Genomic DNA, 19,759 nt, shown 5'->3' on the forward strand with positions numbered 1-19,759 from the left:
CTAAAAGCTTAAATGCAGGCCATTTAAGGAGAACACACAGGCACATATACAAACTATATATATAATATATATAGTATAATAAATAATATAATAGTATATTATATATAATAAGATATAATTATATATTAATATATTATATATATGATATATATTATTATTCTGTAAATCATTAGGCCTTGTTCCATTTTCTTTCAATTCCCTTGACGTTGTGGTCTGTCAAAAGCCTATCTCTTTATAACAGTAATATTAATGTTAATAATAACAACAATAATAATATTGTGATTGTTGTTGTTGTTATTGTAATTATCATGAATTTTTTTGAGACAAGGTTTCTCTGTGTAGCCCTGGCTATGCTGGAATTCAATGACCGGCCTCCAGTTCAGAGATCTGCCTGCCTCTGCTTCCCAAGTGCTGGCATTAAAGTGTACACCACCACACTCGTCAGAAAGCTCACTTCTGCTACAAAGCTGGTGTGTTGGACAGGCACTACAGGAGGCCAAAGAATGATGAAGTGCTACCACCCCACAGTCTGCCAAAGGAGAGGCTTGCGTGGGCTTCCAGACAACTCTTCTAAGCCTACAGTGAACAGGCTTCTCTCTACTCAAGACTCAACACTTTCAAGTGTTAAGCATCTACTCTTATGTAGCCTTGCTCTGGAAGCCCTTCCTTTTTGGGCTCTTGATGGCTTGAATGTGGCCAAGAGAAGAGCCTTTGACACTGGATCCCGCTGCCACCCCTGCTCTGATGTAGATGTGGATCTGATCAGTCAGGAAATGAATCTCATCCTGGTGAGGGATTTTTTTTTTTTTTTGAGACAGGATCTCTCTGTGTACCCTTGGCTGTCCTGGACTCACTTGTAGAGCAGGCTGGGCTTGAACTCACAGCGATCCACCTGCCTCTGCCTCTCGAGTGCTGGGATTATAGGCATGTGCCACCATGCCTAGCTCTGGTGAGGGAATCTTTAAGCAGTGATGTTTTCTAAAATTGTGCTGAGCCAGGAAAAAAACTGTCAGGATCAACATGGTATAAGACCACAGGCAAAGCAGCCTGTGCAGTGAGTGGATTGACCAAGACTAGAACCATGTCTGCCAGCTTTTCCCAAAGGACTGAAGTCAAGGGCTGACCCCGGGGCTGTGCGGAGGTTACCTGGCACTAGCTGGACTTCTACAAGCATGGCTCTCATTACAGTTACTTCAAGCACAGAGGTATTTTAGGAAAAAAAATTTGATATCTGTACAATCCAATAATAGATAACACAATATCTCAGACTCCTTGAAGAATGAAGACTGGACAGAGGAAGAGACGGGGGACAGGGTGTGGTAGCATGACAGCATAAAAATATACCAGGTCCTCACACTGAGTGTGGAGGCAGCTTGCTGAGACTGGAGACAAGAGACACAGCCGGGGACTCAGTTCCCATTCTGTCAGGAAGGGACCAAGTAAATTGTCTCAATGCTAAATTTGCATTTTATTTATTTATTTATTTTGGTCTCATGTATTTGTGTAGATTATGAGACTGTCCCTGTCACAGACATGGGAGAAGGAAGTTAGGTTCTTTCTGTCAGTGGTTTAGTCAGACTGTAAATAAATACACTTCCTTAGACCAGTCTTTTTTTTTTTTTTTAATTTTATTTCTTTTGAGATATAGGGAAACAAGATAATGGGTTATGGGCCTCAGGTTGAGAATGACTGTTCTAGGGGGATAAGTTTTTAGTTGTTTGGGGGAAATAGCTAAAATGCAAAAGTATAATTACTCTTCTAATTATCCTCGTCACTTCTTTTTGCTTGTTTTGTTTATAATCTCTTATTTTTTTTAAAAAAAGATTTATTTATTTATTATGTATGTATACAGAGATCTGCCTGCACGTATGCCTGCAGGCCAGAAGGGGCACCAGATCTCATTACAGATGGTTATAAGCCACCATGTGGTCGCTGGGGGGATTAAATTCAAGACCTCTGAAAGTACAGCCAGTGCTCTTAATTGCTGAGCCATCTCTCTAGCCCTTGTTTATAATCTTAAAAAAAAAAAAAGATACATATGAATGTGTCTGCCTTAGCATGAGCCAGTTCCTGCAGGGGTCAGAGGATGGCATCAGATCTGGAACTGGAGTGACAGGTGGTTGTGATTGTCCCAGTGTGGGTGCTGGGAAGCAAACTTAGGTCCCCTGGGAGAGCAACCATGCTATTAACTCCTGGGTCATTTCTTCTTATTTTTTTTTTAAAAGTAGATTTGCTGTGGGGGCAAAATAGGCTGTAAGTGAAGACTTTTCACGTCTTTGAATCTAATTCTCCCGTCTGTGATGTGGGGAGTTAACAACTGCTTCTCAGAGGCTGCTTGATGTTGGGGACGATAGGCCATATGGCCAATCTTCAGCCATCTTGTCAAAGCCTGCACTTTTAAGTCTCTGTTTTTCCCAGAGCTTGCCTTTCACCAGAAACTAGCTGACCCTGTTGTGGGTTGGCAGTTAGACCAAAGACAGATAGAGATGGAACAACCCTATTATGGTTTAGCAGTTAGACTAGACAAAGATGGAGCCAGATACCCTGTGTGGTACCCTCCATTATGACTCTGCCTGGAATTCCCTGTGTTTTGAGAAAAGCCTGCAGCTGGGTTGCTATAGCAATATGCTTCCCTGCCTTCTGACTTATAAAAGCTGCTGCCTGACTAATAAAGTTTGAGAGTTTGATCCATCAGACTTGCTCTCCTTCTTTGTGTCTTGCATCTTTCAACAGGTGACCTCCCTCCCGAGTTTTAGTCGAAGCCCGCAGGTCGGGTCAGCTTGAGAAGAAGGCAAGTATTTGCACAAGTCACTTGGGGTGGGTGGGATGGGGACAGGGGTTCAGTGCGGTGCCTACGTACTTGTGGAGACCTCCTGGAAATTCCTGCTTGGATTCAACCCAACAGTGAATTTCACTGACGTAAAGCTGCCCCTGCAATAAAGATTGAGCTGGGAGCTAAATCTCGGGCTCAGAGCTGAGGGTGTGGCATCACGGAGGGCTGCGTTTGGAATGTGTGCTCCAAGGCCTGGCTCGGACGTGGCCAGGAACTGCCTGTGCCTCTATCACACCTCAGCAGATGGCCATCGCCAAGCTCAAATAGTCTGTCACTTTTAGCATATCCAGAGTTTATGGGAATCGCCTATTTTTGTTTCTCAGTGGAAAGTAGTAAAGTGCTAGTATCTGTTTTTTAACTAAAGTGCAACTCTTCTTAAAAAGCCTTATTTCCCTACATGTTTCTGTTCGTTTCTGTCACTACCCTCTAATTTAGGCTAGTTCTTCTGTGGTGTGTTCCTGCCTGAACCCACCTTACTCTACTTTGATGCTTATATATTTTTTCATATCCTGAGTGTGTGTGTGTCTCAATGGCTTTATTAGAATTGCTTATAAGACTGTGGGTGAGGCGTTATATACAGGAACAAGGGCATTTTAACAGTGGCAATGCCATTGGAACAAATGTCTTTCATCCAGCAATCATTAGCTACCTAAAGCTCCTCTGAAGGAGCGGGTCACTTTTCTCCTGTCCAAACTGAGACCAGAATCCTCTGAGTTTGGCATAGGTACTCTTCCAGCAACGAAAGGGTTAATGCCCAATAAACCCAACAGAAAGTGTTATGAGTTGAAAATGCACTTAATGCATCCAGCCTGTCCCTAACCATATCTCAGCAGCACATGGCCAGTGCAGGATTGATTTCCTCTCGGGGACACCAGACTGAATGGGAGCTGTGATTCCTGACGCTTCTCAGCACACTTGGGGTATTGTGCCGTGTACAGCGAGCCTGGGAGAAGATTAGAATTCAAATTTTAAAGTGCTTTTTTTTATTAGTGTGCATTACTTTCAGACCATCATAAAGATGAAAAAATTGTGTCAGGCCATTGGTAGAGGGAACTGTATTTCAAATAGTCGCCTGCATTCTTTCTTTCCCTCTCCATCCTTATATAACTGCACTGAGTGTCACAAAAAAGTGCTTAACCAAGTGGAACCAAGGAGGATGTTTGTGCTTGAAGAGAGCTCCAGACTGCAGCTCCGTAAAGCAGGAAATTAGAAACTGAAGAGCTAATCTGAGGTAGAACTCCATGGCACTACATAGAAAAGAGTGTCCCAGAAAATGATGCAAACCGAATTAAAGAGTTACTGAAATACGACTTGTAAGGCTGCCCGTATACTTTTTGTCCTGAATATCTCTACAAAGACAGAGGGCAGAGAATACTGGGGTAGTTATGTGATTAGCCCCTGTGAGTTTCCTGTTAACCCCCCCCCCACCACTGCCCTCAGGGTGTGCCTTGCCTTGGCTGTACCTTCTTTTTTTTTTTTTTTTTTTTTTTTTGTTTGTTTGTTTGTTTTTGTTTCTGTTTTTCGAGACAGGGTTTCTCTGTGTAGCCTTGGCTGTCCTGGACTCACTTTGTAGACCAGATTGGCCTTGAACTCCCAGTGATCCACCTGCCTCTGCCTCCCGAGTGCAGGGATTAAGGACGTGTGCCACCACCGCTCTGCTTGGCTCTACCTTCTTCTCAGCCATCCCTGCCTGTAGTCTACTGGGAACCCATGAGAACCCCGAGCTACTGGTGTGTTCCTTGGAAGGAACACAGTTTTAAACTGTGCCAATCCAGTTCAGAGAAAAGTCCTGTGCTGTAAATCCAACTGAGGACCTCTTGCCACTGCCAGGATCGCTGCTGTGTAGACGCTGTGGTGCGTGTGTGTGAGGCTTACAGCCTATCGCATTGTTCATGTATGAGGTCTCAATGGAGGAAGGCAAGGCGGAAAGGATGTGGAGTCGTATCCCTCATCAAAGCGTGCCTTCAGCCCACACCACCTCAGAGCTGTTAAAAATGGAAGCGCAACTAAACATGTCTGAGCAGATGTACTTATAGATTGCGCTTTTCAGCTGCCAAGGTACCCTCCTCGGTGATGACAATTGAGACTAGCATCAGCCCAGCATGAAAAGTGTAGCTATATCCATTTCACTCATCTTTTCTGATGACCTGGCCTGAGTCACTATCATAAAGTGACCCCGGATTGGAATGACATTTATTCAAGTAAATCCCAACAGAGGTAGTGTGGGATGATAATCTATTGCCCATTTTATAGCAATTCTACACCTTCTGTGCTTTCTTTCTTTCTTTCTTTCTTTCTTTCTCTTTTTTTTTTTTTAAACAAAACTTAAACTTTAACTTTTTCTTTTCTGGCCTTGTCCAGCTCATGACTCAGTTCTGGCCAGTTAGATCGAAATTCCTTGGGGGAGATGATGCAAGCTGAGCGGTCCCAGATCTCTGTGTCTCTGTGTCTGTGTCTCTGTGTTTGTGTCTGTCTGCCCATCTGTCTCTGTCTCTGCCTTTGTGTCTGTCTCTGTCTCTGTCTTTGTCTCTGCCTCTCTCTCTCTGTCTCTCCCTCCCTCCCTCCTTCCTTCCCTCTACCCCTATCCTTGTCCTTTCTCTCTCCCCTGCCATCCCTATCTATCCTATGTTTGGACACTGACAAGGTGCTCGAGGCTTTGTTATTAATCTGTCACAGTGTAAAGAAGTAGGTAGCTTGCCAAAGCCGCCAAGAGGACTGATAGAGGATAGAGGAGCAGGAGCCTTGACGACACCACAGGGCAGCTAAATAACATCAACAGCCACCTCCCTCCAGAGTTGTGGCACGTGACAACAATAACCGCTTCTGTTTAAATCACAGCAAATCGAGCTTTCCGGCATCACAGCACATTGTCTCCTCTGATGCGCACATGTTACCGCGAGAAAGCCAGTCACTTTTTCTTTAGAAAAGATGAATATATTCAAGTCAGGCTATAGGCTTTGTGAGTCTTCTGACTCTCATAGTTTCCTTCTCATGTGTGTTCTGTTCTCTGAGGGCTCTCGAATCTATTGGCTCTTAAACCAACAGCAGCATCTTTGGTCCGCACCGCACCCTTTCCTCTTAGCTAGGAACCACAATCACTAGAACAGCCTCACATGCTGACCCACCTCCAGGACTCATGAGTAAGCTTGGCACTTGGCTTTTCTCTGGGGCACAACCATATCTTAGTTGAATAATGGTTGCTTTAAGTCCTTCCTACTCTGTGCTTCTGCAAGAAAGACCCTCTCAGATGCTGAATTACTGACTAGACTCTAGTCAAGAGAGCCGTGAGGCATGTTGGTAGACCAAAAAGTAGCTTCCAGAGCCAACCGTTTCCCAGTGGGGCATGTCTCTGTTCTCCCATGTATTTAGATGAATGTGGATTTCATTGACCCTGTGCTGGCTTTCAGGAAACTGCCCTGCATGGCCTGCTGGTGATTTTCATTGTTGTTTTTGGGAAGATGGGTGGGTAACAGCAGAGAGTCTGCTAAGGCCACTGGGCAGGTTTCCCATGGTTTTCTACAAACCTGCTGGCTCTCTTACGTTCATCAGTAGTTCAGGAACATCACTAACATTGGCAACTGTGGTTAGAAAGGAGCTGCCATGGCTTTCCAGTGCAGGAAAGTCACAGTGTTTATTCTAAACAAGTGTGTGCAGAAAGTTTCCACTATGGTCCAACCAGACCCCCAGAGGTGAGCACAGTCAGGCAGCCCAACAGAGCCTCTCTTTGGTCAGCATCACTTTACTACAGACATCAAAGGCCTAATTTTGTGATAGATAAATGGAAATGCTTATTGGAGTGAAAATTACCTCTGTTTCTTCCTGGCATTCATCCTGTGGGAGGTCTAAAGAGTCTCTGAGCTACAGTGATTAGCAGGGGGCAGCTGCCACTACACATCACTGGGTTGTGGCACATGCAGAGTCTCATATTTGAATGGAAATATTACCCGTTTTGAACTCCCTTTTTGTTATCACTGGCTAGCAAATAATAAGCGGCTCATCCCCTTTACAGTAGGTAGCCAGAATGCAGGAGACAAGTAAGACAGTCTCCACACCAAAGATGACTTAGCATAATTGGGTTGACAGAAAAGTCAAGATAATTATAAGATCCCTCACCATCAAGATTATTCTAACTGGGGAGAAGAAATACACATTCCCCCCCTTTAGAACTATCTCAATCAGCCTGCTTGTTTTCTACATTTTCTGTTCTTCCTGTACCTACTCATTTATTTTCTCATGTGTCCCCCACTTGCACTTGTAAGTCTAATTTTAGTATTCAGTCACTCTTTAATATGGGTACTAGCAGAGGCAGTCTGTGTTCAAGGCTTTTACTCTCCTGTGATATGTCATACTTAATTAACTGTCACCTTCACTATTAATATTAACTGAAATATTAATTTGATGAATCTTAATTTCTCTTAATCATAGCATCATTTTGATCCTTCATTGGATATCTCTTTAGAGTGACACTCAGTGCAGAGGAGAAATATTAATAGCATATTAAGGCGTTTAAAACATCTCTGTAATAATTGCATGTTTTCCTGGCAAGGCTGTGTGTTTTGGAGTGATGTAGGCTCCCCGATTTCCTTGTTAGCAAATGGATGTTTTGTCTTGATCACCTTCTGACTCGATTTTGCACCTTTAAATGAAAATACTTTCAAATTTAAGAAGTGTTCCTCCCAAGATTAATTCTCCAGAGCCTGGTGCATTACCCAAGTGGAGAGGGCTTTGTCTATTAGTGGAGGCATGGAAAATTTAGATTTGAAGGTTTAACTTGATCCTTTGGTAGCAGAATCTATGGAGAGCCAGCACTCAGGAGGAAAGAGGCATAGTGAAGAGCATCCAAAACATAAAGGGAGAGAGAGAGAGAGGGAGGGGAAGGAGGAGGGGGAGGGGAAGGAGGGAGGAGGGGGAGGGGAAGCAGGAGGGGAAGGAAGGAAGGAAGAGAGAGAGAGAGAGAGAGAGAGAGAGAGAGAGAGAGAGAGAGAAAATCTATTTTCTGACTATTCTAACTTTCCTCTCGTTTATTAATTTTTTTCTAAGCCAGGTGCACTCGCACCTTAATCCCAGCACTCAGAAAGGTAGAGGCAGACAGTTTGAGGCCAGCCTGGTCTAAAGAGCAAGTCCAGGACATCCAGGCTACACAAAGAAACCCTGTCTCGAAAAAATTTTTTTTCTCCTTCTCCTCCTCCTCCTCCTCCTCCTCCTCCTCCTTCTTCTTTTTCTCTTGTCCTATACTCCTCATCCCAGATAGATTGAACCTGGATAAAGATGCTCATCAGACTGCCCCTTCATCATCATCACATGACTGGCACAGTGTATTTTTAGAAGGGTCCCATCATTCACGTCCAGTCACCTGGATACTGGACCCACAGACAAGGGATCATTCCCAAGAGTGTGCCAGCAGCTCTCCCTCCTTCCCCAGCCCTCTGAGCACTAGGAGAGTTAGTCTGAGTCTTTACCCACTCCAGAACAGCATGTACAAAGAACCCACTTACCTCCAGGTACACAACCCACGGCATCACCAAAGTGGCCACCAGCAGGTCCGCCACAGCCAGGCTCACCACTAGGTAGTTGGTAGTGGTCTGTAGGGCACGCTCCCTCAGCACAGCTGCACATACCAGGCCATTGCCAAAGATGATGGCTAGGATGAGTGCACAGTAGGACAGGGCATAGTAGGCATGTGGGCGGGCCCGGGTGACACCTGTGTAGTTCTCTGCCCCACAGGTGGAGTTGATGTGGCTACTTATCTGGCTCAGAGGTGCCATAGCCCAGACAGAGGAACGTGACTCCAAAATATTTCTAGGAAAAGACAGAGAACAAGATGGGTCAAATGAGACTCTTTGAAGCTGGGAGACGATATATAGATGCAGCTTAAAATGTCTTGGGTCAACAAATGTTTATGGAACATTTCCTATATAGTAGCAGGCAGTGCTGGAAATACAGTTAGGAACAGAACAGGTGATCTATCCCTTTATGAAGCCTTTCTGGGGGAGGGGGTATATAATAATAATAATAACCGAGATCAGGCCTGTTCAGTGATAACATGCATTTTGGAGAGAACTAAATCAGAAATGGGAGTTGGGGGGAGTGGTTGAGGATAGCGTGTCTGTGGGCAGGCACCAACTAGGAAACAATTTCTAATTGATATCATTAGGAAGCCTTCACGGATATGTTGGCAGCCAAGTCAAGGCTGGCAGAGGTCAAGCAACAGCACAGGCACCTAGTAGAGTGTGGGCCAGGCAAAAGGAGTAGGAGGCAGCTCCAGGAAGGGCCTGGCTGTGGGGAGGGTAAGCAGGAAGGCCCGCACAGCTGGAGCCTAATGAGGCAGCAGTGACACGGAAGAAGGATGTGAGCCTTGAGAGCATGTGTGGGTGACTGAAGGAATCACGCTCACACTCTGCGTGGGACGGAGGCTGCTGCAGCGTGAAAATTCTCCTGGCCATATCCTAGCTCTGGGACCATCCGCATGTGATTCACCTCTGGGCTCTGGGGGGATCTTTCTTCTCTATAAAAGAGAGAAATGATAGAGCCCGTTTGCTAAGATTTGCACTCAAGGCATCGTGGAAATAATTTACAGGGTGGGGAGGGCAGCTCAGCGGCAGCATACATAAATCTCAGCCCTCAGTTTGACTCCAGTCCCACAGAGGAGAAGAGAATTTTTGTTTCTTGAGACAAGGTTTCTGCCTGTAGTTCAGGCTGGCTTGGAACATGATGTTGCCTAGGCTGCCTTCAAACTCAAGGTGATCCTCCTGCCTCAGACTCCCAAGTGCTGAGATCAGTTGGCATGAACCACCATGATTGGCTTAGAAAGGAACTGTAAACTGGAAGGCAAGCCTTGAACCTCAAATGCTATGCAAGTACTGTGCTGCCTTGTTTGTCCGTTTATTAGCCTGTTCATCTTATTTTCCTTTATTTTCAAAATTTTTTTAATAAAAGCATATTTTGAGTGGGTGTATGAGTGTATGTGTGGCAGGTGAGTGCAGTATAGCATGTGTGTGTGTGTGTGTGTGTGTGATGTTTGGATGTGTGTTTGTGTGAGTACATGCACCTGTGTATGCAGGTGCATGTGGAGGCCAGAGGAGGATGCTGAGTTCCCTGCTCTATCTCTCTTTACCTTATTCTTTTGAGTCAGCGTCTCTTTCCCTGGACCTGGAGCTAGGCATGCAGCCAGAAACCCAGAGACCATCTTGCCTCTTCCCCTCACAGTGCATATGGCCACATTCAGCTTTTTATGTGGGTTCGGGGATCCGAACTCAGGTCCCCCTGCTCGTGCAGCAGATGCTCTTACCCACTGATCTATCTCTCCAGCCCTCACGTGCCTGTTTCTCTTCCTCCGACCTCTACAGATACATTTGCACCCTCCATCTTGGTTAGTCTTCAACAGCCCACTCTCTCTCATGTTTTACGTGGGGAATGGTGGGTTTGGGAGGCGAGATTAGAGAAGGGAATATTGAGTATTTGAGTTCAGTACGGTAGCTTTTGCATTTATCGGAATTCTATATGTAGAGTTTTTTTTGAAAGTTCCTAGTCTTAAAAGATGAGTTAGCAGTTGCAAATGTTTAATCCCTACTGGCCAGTGATGACTGGTTTTCAGTCTTTCTAGCACAGTTTGATACCCTTGCTTCTCAAACAGGGAGAGCACACTCAAAGACACGAGGAGTGTATCTTAAGCCCACTGCTTACTATGGTCTTCTAGGTCTTTCAGTCTTGCCTTTTAACAGCTGGAAGCCATAGCAACTGTCTTGTTACCATCCCATTGGGGGAAGATAAGCCCTCAAATCATGCAGGCTTGAGCCAAGAGTGGTGGTGCACGGCTTTAATCTTAGCACTTGAGAGGCAGAAGCAGACGGATCTCTGTGTGTTCTAGGCCAGCCCCATCTACATAGTGAGGTCCAGGACAGCCAGAGTTACAGAATGGGACTCTGCTTAAAAACAAACAGCAAGAAAAACCAACCAAACAACCGAACAAAACAAATGAGGTTTGGATTCAGAATGGCAAAGGTACCTGAGTCTATCATCTGCACCCATGTTTGCAGGGACCAGCACTACAGAAAGGGCTCCAGTTCTCAAAGCCAGATTTTCATGTGTTCATAGGGCACAAAGGACCTCACTCCTGAAGAAAAGGCCTGTGTTTAGAGGGATCAGTGCATTAGGGCCACAAGCTAGAAAAGACCTGCAGTCTGTGGCTTACGACGTGTGTGTGGTCCTAAAACCCAGGCAATTCCCCGTTCAGTCTCTATGGCCATTCTGGCCCTCTGCCACACTCTGAAAGATTGTATGCTCCCCAAATCTATCTTAGCTCCCCACATGGTGATGGTATCGAGAGGTGGGAGGTTAGAAAAATGATTCCGGTTAAATTGTGGGACCTTTGGAAGGCCTTAGGCCCCTCCTGCCATGTGGGAACACAGTGTGAAGACAGGTGTCTGTGAATCAGACACCAGACAACAGTTCTGCCGGTGCCTTGACCTTGGACTTCCTAGCCTCCAGAAATAGGAGAGAGAGCTACTTCTATTGTTCATAAGCTTCCTAGGCTGTGGTATTTTGTCACAGCAGTCTGAACTGGTTGACAGGTCTTTTCTGGCCACATCCTCCTCAGATCTCCTGAGAATCCTTGACCCCATCTATACCACCCTTCTGGAATGAGGGGCCCAGGGTTGTCTGAGAAATCTGTTGGAGTCTATTTGCAGTGCATCAGGACCTCATTCTAGATCCTTCAACCTGAAGGTATGTGTGAGGCCTGGGACCTTGTGGTGACTAGTGGCTGGCATTTACATAAAAATCTGCTGTGCAGCTGGCAATGGGAGAGAAAACAACGTAGTGCCCAAGTAAGACAGAGGCACACTCACATTTTATATAAATGTGTAAATTCAAACTTATCCTTCCAGTATATATTTTCCTTTCTTAGAAATTATTTTAGTGTGAGTGTACACTCTTGTGCACATGCTCATGCTTGTGAATGCAGGTGTTTATCAAAGCTGGAGTTACAGGTGATTGTATTCTGCTAATATGTGCATTAGAAAATAAATTTATTTTTGTATTCTTTCCCAAGGCCTAAGGGTTAAAAATTGTTTCTAACATATTTTTTGGCAATGGCATTATGGTATTTAGAAACGGCATATATGGGCCTCTGTAAGAACTCTTGCTTTAGATTTTGGCGGGAGTAGACGCCAGTGGTGGTCAGGGTTTACTATCAGTCTTGTCACCTACAGCTCTCCTTGAATTAAGGGATTGCTTAATCATAGCTATCGTCTTCCAGCTCACTTTGAAACATTCCTGTCTGAAGCAAGTGTTAAAAGGAACAAATGGTTAGAAAAGGGTGACCAACTTGGAGTGAATTCAGACAACTACTTAAAAATGTCCTTTATCACAGCACATTGTTTGCAGTCAATATATTTTTTAACACATAATAACAATTCTTGGTAATAATTATAATTTTCTCATTATTAGGAGAAGGGCAGCCGCTACCCTGGAGATAGCATTGCTGCTGCCGCCAAGAGCTTTCAGAAAAACACAGTTCTGAAATCAGAGCTTTCTGATTGTTCAAGGATATTCCTGCTTGGAGGCCGACTTAGGCCCAGAATACCTTTCCTGTCACAGCTGGGCTACCTTCAAGGCAGGGGCCAGGTTTCCTTATTTCCTGGAATCCACAGCTGCTTAATGAAACCTTAGCCTCCTCTCCCCTGTCGGGTAAGAAGGACAGCGTAAAGCCAAGGGATTTCTGTTACCATGTTGCCAGGCTTTGTGCTCCGCCCCAGTTGAGGGGGGGGACAGTACAGGGCTCATCTGCTTCTATTTGGAGGGGGCTCCCCTTTTCTGAGGGGTGGGGAGGGGGAGGGGGAGGGGGAGAGAGAGAGAGAGGGTGGGACTGGGAGGAGAGGAAGGAGGGGGCTACGATTGGGATGTAAAGTGAATAAGTAAATGAATTAGAAACAAGCAAGCAAGCAAACAAACAAAAGTGGTACGGGGGAATATCAAGGGCTAACTGTTGGAAGTTGGTCCTCACTTCCGAAAATCAGATCTGGCCCTGATGCTGGAAGCACATCTGCATGGATTCTGATTTGTGATTCCACATTGTTCTATTTCTGGTCTTAGATTCTGCCTAGCAGCGGGTGGGTAGACCGTGGTAGTTCCAGAGTTTCGGGTGTGAGAGATGAAAGCAGAGACCAATGAGATATGCCAGGCTGCTCCCTGGCTCTTGGGTAATTATGTCCATTTTTTCCCCCCTTGGATTTTTTTTTTTTTTAAATGGAGAGTTCTTATATAACTCTAGGCTGTGTTTCCTCCCTGTTTATGCCTCTGATAGATGTGCTGACAGATAGTGAACTAGTCCCAGGATAAAGCTGAGAGTCTGAAGAATCCATTACCTTAATAATCACTCTCCAAATAATTCATAATGGTAGACCAGTTGTTTCATCGGCAGAATGAGCATAGATCATGCCCACTTCATGGGGTTATTGTGAAGCCCAAATGCAATTATATGCTTAAAGCCTTGGCACTGTGGACATCCTGGCCTGGGAATTCTTTGCTTTGCAGGTTGTCTTCTGCAGTGTTGATGTTTAGCAATGCCCTTGATTTAGCTCCTAGCTGTAGTAACAAAAAGCTGGACGCTGCTCACTATCACATGGGAGAAGGCACAACCACCAATCATCTGGGGCACTTGGTGATCAGGAGATTACTGCTGACATCAGCAAGGAATGTCAGGAGTTAAGAGTGTATGGATAGTGAGAGAGTAGGCAACAGAAGCTAAGGAGTTGGCTTGTTCAGTGGGGAAGAGAGTTTGCTGAAGATCTGAGTTCGAATCTCTAACTCCCACGTAAAAAAAAATGGTATATGGCTGGGAGAGTGCCTATCACCTCAGACTGTGGAGGCCTGAGACAGAACAATGCTAGGGTTTGGTGCCTGTCAGCCTAGGTCCAGAGTCAATGAAAGACTCAAGGGAATAAGGCAGAGCGTGATAGAGTAGGACATGTGACACCTTCCTCTGATTTCTGCACCACAACACACAGACACATGTGTGCTTATATTACAGATACCACATAGGGAGAGAGAGAGAGAGAGAGAGAGAGAGAGAGAGAGAGAGAGAGAGAGAGAGAGAGAGACAGAGAGACAGAGACAGAGACAGAGACAGAGAGAGACAGAGAGAGACAGAGACAGAGACAGAGAGACAGAGACAGAGACAGGGAGACAGAGACAGAGAGACAGAGACAGAGACAGAGAGACAGAGACAGAGACAGAGAGACAGAGACAGAGACAGAGAGACAGAGAAGGACAGACAGAGACAGAGACAGAGAGAGAGATACAGAGACAGAGAGACAGAGACAGAGAAAGACAGACAGAGAGAGACAGAGAGACATACAGAGAGAAAGAGGGGGAGACTGGAGGAGAGAGGGAGAAAAGAAAAGAGAAGAAGGAAGGGAGAGAGACAGAGGTAGAGAAAGACAGACAAAGAGAGGGAGAGAAAGTAAGGGAGAGAGGGGGAAAGGGAGAAAAAGAGAGGGAAAGAGTGGGGGCGGGGAAGGGGGTGCAAGGGCTAGAAGATTACTTACTACTGAGCCCTGGTCTCTTAAGATACACTCCATACAACATTGCTTATGATTTTTAAGAAGATTGAATTTCATATAAAGTATTGATTCATCCTGGTCTCTTTAGTGTGTCCTCATCTTTGTAGGATGACTGCATGATCTACTTTGAAAGCCAGAGAGACGGAATGGACAAGCTCTCACTATCCGGTACGCATACCCTGCTCTGCTACGTTCAGTTCCTCAATTTACCTGCACATTCCACCCATAAAAGTCTCGCCAATGAGACTGTTTAGCGTGAGCTGAACAAAGATGACAGCAAGAGGCATGTTAAAGTGGGGGCGGGAAAGGCCACGAGGCCTCAACCCTACACACAGAGCTACAGGCGGCTTAGAAACACCGAGAGCTGGAGAGACTGTTCTGTATGCGTGGAACAGCGATTGCTGAAAAGAGAGGTTGTGAATTTGGGGGCAAGAGAGAGGGGTGGGAGGACTGGGAGGGAGTAAAGGGAAGGCGAAATGAAGTAATTAGATTACAATCTGATAAATAAAATAAATAATGAAAAAGATGTATAGGATTTAACTATTTGTTCCTTTTCCTTAAAGACATTGAATTAATCAAAACCCAAACACAATAAAACCAAAACACCTTGAGTGTTTAGTCTTCTTCCAAAGATAACCACTTTTGGGCTAGTATTGGTGCTAGGCAGACTCTGAGATGCCCCATGTAACATCTGTTAATTTTTTTACGTTTGTTAATGCTTACAGCATCTCTTGAGGGAGGATATGGTTATCTTTTTCTTTTCTTTTCTTTCTTTCTTTCTTTCTTTCTTTCTTTTTTTTTTTTTTTTTTTGAGTATTAAAACAGACACACAGAGAGGCTCAGCAACTTTCCGAAGCTTATACAATGTGAACCTCCAACAGATGAGCCTCTAGGGGCCATCACTGTCTCTGCTCTCTCACCACAGGCCCTGAGCAACGGTGCCGCATAACCATGAACAAAACCCTGCAAACCCCATGTACCCAGGAAAGGCCACAAGAGCATGCGCATAGAAGAGGATCCTTCCTCCTGAACCAGGAGAGATTGAGATCTTGTCCACATCCCTTTCCCGCAAACAATTAGACAGACTATGCTGTGAGCCGCCCTTTGACTAGGACTCCTCAAGTGTCAAACTCGCAACGCACTTTACATATCTACATGGTAAACATGGATGCCAGGAGTCACTTCTAGGTTGAAATGGGGTTTCTTTCCAGTCACAATGAACCAGCAGCTTCCATGACAACACATGTTCCTTCATATCCCAGATCTCTTATGTGTTTAGTCTTTTCACTGACAAACATGCTGATCACCGGTGTCCCAAGGTTTTCCGGTCTGTGCTTCAATGCAGACTTCCCAATCCCCTGATTAAATTAATAATCCTAACAGCCAACATTTATACGCTTTATCGTATTGAAGTTTCCTGACAACACGAGGAATAAAGTAAGTGCTATTCTCAATTCTAGCAGATGAAGAAAGCAAGCACTTCTAGTGAGGCCATAAACCAGGAAATGGCGGAGTTGACTCAGCCCAGGACCTGAAGTCCTGTACCGTGGAGGGGAAGCAGACGAACCTGGAGCAGGGAATAAGGTGAAGGTCTGGCATGTTCACAGTAGCTTGCGCACATCCCCTCACCCAGCTTTTAAAAGTCAACGCAGGTGTGCGTTGCACACAGAGCCGGTGGGAGTTATATTGTCATCGTTATTAGACGTAGTCTTTAGCATTTCTATGCTGCTCTATTCTTGCAAATTGCTCTCTAATTCTTCTCATAATGAAGGCTCACAAGTGCACTGAAGTATATGGCATATTTATAGATTTGGATATATTTACATGGTTGGTTCATATACAGAGGAAAAGCCGTGGGTGGCTACTGAGGTCCAGTGGCTAACACAATACAGTTTTATTTCTCCTCATTGAACCTGACCAATAAAGCATACTTACTTACTTTCCTTGACAATCTTCAGAAACAGAAGATTTTGCCATTCTAACCAGAGATAAAATGGGGAAATACAGTAGACCAAGTAATCAATGGGTGACTGTTTATTGATAGCAAACTTAAGTGCATTAGCAATTAAATTTAATACTGGATAGATGCTATTTGATATTTGGCACTGATCATTCCATTATAGGAAACCTCCTATTTGGATGTTATCATTATTCCTGCCCCCCCACCCGAAACACCTTATTCGTCACTAGCCATGCAGACCCTTGAAAACATTCAACTATAAGTAAACAAGTGTCTGAGTAGAAATCTCACATTGCTTCTCCTTCTCTTTGGCTCTACAAGGTTCCATGGCCAGGTCAAATGGCTGTCTTTCATTCTTGCCCAAGGGCAAACAGTTCACTGACCTTGTAGTATTAGTAAGCAAAGGGATTTGCCTGTACAGTGCAAAGAGGCATGCAGAATGCATTTAGAATCTGAGTTCCCCTTTGCTATGACTACATTATTGGGCTGTCTTTTGTTTGTTTTTGTTTTTTGCATGCACTGAGATAGCATTAGATTAAACTAGATGCATTAAGTGGCACAAGTGCCTAATTACATGAACTCTGTTGACCCAATAAGCCACAGTCAGCCACGGAAGTCCTACTGTTAAACAGCAATGCCTTTGAAATCATATACCATCGTTGGAAAAAACAGAGACGACCATCCTCTCAGGTACTACATATCTCTGTTGGGATAATTGGATTCTGACTTGGAAGCAGCTTGACTTTAAATAGATTGAAAACTGTGTCTCTCTAAAACCCTTGGCCCCCCATTACCTGGGTGCTGAAGTGCGGAGTTTAAAATAATAGACTCTGACAATTAAGTAAAACCCTTATGAGGAATTCAGTCAACTTTCTTGCAATTCCCAGGAATAATTACAGTTTTTTTTTTATTTCTGTCTTTTATGTATGCCTTGATATGTATTCTAGAGCCCATCAGGACACAATTTAGAGACAGGGGATAAAAAAGAGAGCAGGTCCAACCACTTAATAAAATGAACACAGTTTCCTCGGGGTTTCATGTTTTAAACCTAGAGTAGCTCGGAGATTTAATGCATATTCTTAGAGAACCACAGAATTCCAAGCTAATCAAATAATCTTCCACTAAATTAGAAATGAAAAGAAAAATCCACTTACCCTGAAAATTTCTTCTGGTGTCTGGAGACTGTGGAGTTTAGCGCCTCAGTTCCTGAAGCCATTTACTGACAGCAGACACACGGAAGCAAAGCAAACTTTGCCTTTCCCAGGACACAGAAACTATGGAATCATTTCCATGCAGAAAGGAAATCACCTGGTTTTGCCTCTGAGGTGGAAATTACATGTGAACTACTCTTGCAGCTTTCCTGTAAGACCTCACTGAGTGTTTCAGAGCTGCTTTTCCAGGCACCGGTGTTCTCTAGAGGATTTGGGAGCTACCCCCACTGAACGGTGTTTGGGTTTGCGGCTCAGAGGCTCTGTCCTTGGTGCTGAGAGAGATGGACGAGGCACAAGCTGCATTTCTACCCGGCTCTACTCCCTTCCCTCCGTGGCTCTATCTGCTTCGGTACTGTACTTTTTAGTACGTGTGTGTGTGTGTGTGTGTGTGTGTGTGTGTGTTTCCTCAGCGCCCTTTTTTAATCCCAGTGTTACCACTCCCTTTACATTTATGCTTTGATTTCCCTTGAATAACTCACCGTCCTCAGTTTAATTGCCTTTCCGGCTTTTGGTGGGTGTGAAGATGATTGGTTCAGAAGGAACAGATCAACAAATGGATATCACTAGCAGTTAATGGAAATCAGTACAATTTAAGGCACAATTGACAGAATAATTAAGTTTGGAGGGTGTGTGCCAGTCTGGAGAAAGGAGGTTAAAGGGAACAGTGCTGCGGTAGAGGCAACCCTGAGGCATGGACAGCTCTTGGTGAAGAAGCCAGATAATATTATGAGCAATATTAAATGTTTATTTAGCAGGGTGTCTTGTTTCCACAGAAGTTTACAAACACTTGTCAATTCCATCCTTTCTGCTTGTCCACGGCATATGCTTTTCCCCCCTCTTCTATTTTCTCACCATTATTTTTTAAACACTATAGCTTTACCAACTAATTGAGATACAACTAAGGTTAGTGTCAGAGGACATCAGCACTAGACCCTACACAGCCTCATTCATGTCCACCTGTTCAAGCCAGTCTTTGCCATGAGAGCGTAGCTACTCCCTGTTCTCTTATTTCCAGTCTCTTCTGCCTTCAGATAGGTCATTAGTCTCTCTGCCCCTGAGCTTGGGAGCTGCCGTGAGTGCCTACTGTCATGCAGAAATGAGTCCCCCCCTTGGACATGATGGAGACATCTACTGGCTGAGAAAGATGGAGCACCAGCAAATCTAAACACTATTATACCATTAATGACCAAAAAAACAAAAAACAAAACAAAACAAAAAAAACAAACAAACCATCATTTAATGAACACATACTATTAGCTGGTCATTTTAATTAATTGCTTCTTTTTTTATTTTTTCCCCCAAGACAGGGTTTCTCTGTGTAGCCTTGGCTGTCCTGGACTCACTTTGTAGACCAGGCTGGACTCGGATCTACCTGCTTCTGCCTCCATGAGTGCTGGGATTACAGGTATGCGCCACCACATCCAGCTCATTTCTTCCTTTAATCCTTTCAGCAAGCTTATATAGTAGAATTATTTTTCTTCATTATTACAGACTGACAAATCAAGGCACACACAAAAAAATTTAACAAGATTTATGAAGGTCAGTCATCTAACAAATGGAGCCAGAATTTGAATTTAGATATCATAATTCATTAAACTATTATGGTATACTTTTTCTATAGATGGAAAATTTAGTGTTCTGAGATGAGTGACAATATTTCAGAAAAACAGTAGTTTTAGTAGCCATCATGATGATTGCGATGGTTTGAAAGAAAAATGTGCCCCATAGAGTTGGGGATTTGAACACTTGGGCCCCAGTTGGTGGTGCTGTTTTTGAAGTTTAGGAAGTGTGACCTTGAGAGAGGAATTCTGTTATTGGGGCAGGCTTTGAGAGTTCATAGGATATTTTTTATGCCGGCTTGACACAAGCTAAAGTCATCTGAGAGGACAGAAACTCAAAGAAGAAAATGCCCCATAAGATCAGTCCGCAGGCAAGCCTGTAGGACATTTTCTAAAATTGGTGATTGATGGGGGAGAGTCTAGCCCACTGAGGGCAGTACAATCTCTAGGCTGATGGTCTTGGGTTCTATAAGAAACCAGGCTGAGCACGCCAAAGGGAGCAAGCCATGCTGCCCTGTTGGAGTTCCTGTCCTGACTTCCTTCAGTGATGGGCTATGATGTGGAAAAGCATGCTAAATAAACCCTTTCATCCCCAGCTTGATTTTGGTCATGGCGTTTCATCATCACAGCAACAA

The 19,759-nt window shown here is 44.4% G+C and overlaps 1 protein-coding gene across 1 annotated transcript in view; it reads right to left on the reverse strand.

The window, feature by feature from the left end:
• Window positions 1-17,747, reverse strand: part of DRD3 (dopamine receptor D3) — a 66,802-nt gene extending 49,055 nt beyond the window's left edge. The window contains exons 1-2 of the mRNA XM_084801997.1: window positions 17,509-17,747; window positions 8,329-8,632 (exon numbers count right to left, since the gene is read on the reverse strand). Coding sequence (XP_084658123.1) covers window positions 8,329-8,632; window positions 17,509-17,570 — 366 coding nt within the window. The 5' untranslated portion in view covers window positions 17,571-17,747. The remainder of the gene's footprint in view (window positions 1-8,328; window positions 8,633-17,508) is intronic.
• Between the last annotated feature and the right edge of the window lie 2,012 nt (window positions 17,748-19,759).

Source organism: Acomys minous (genome assembly GCF_964271855.1).
Source record: "Acomys minous genome assembly, chromosome: 11".
NCBI lineage: Eukaryota > Metazoa > Chordata > Mammalia > Rodentia > Muridae > Acomys > Acomys minous.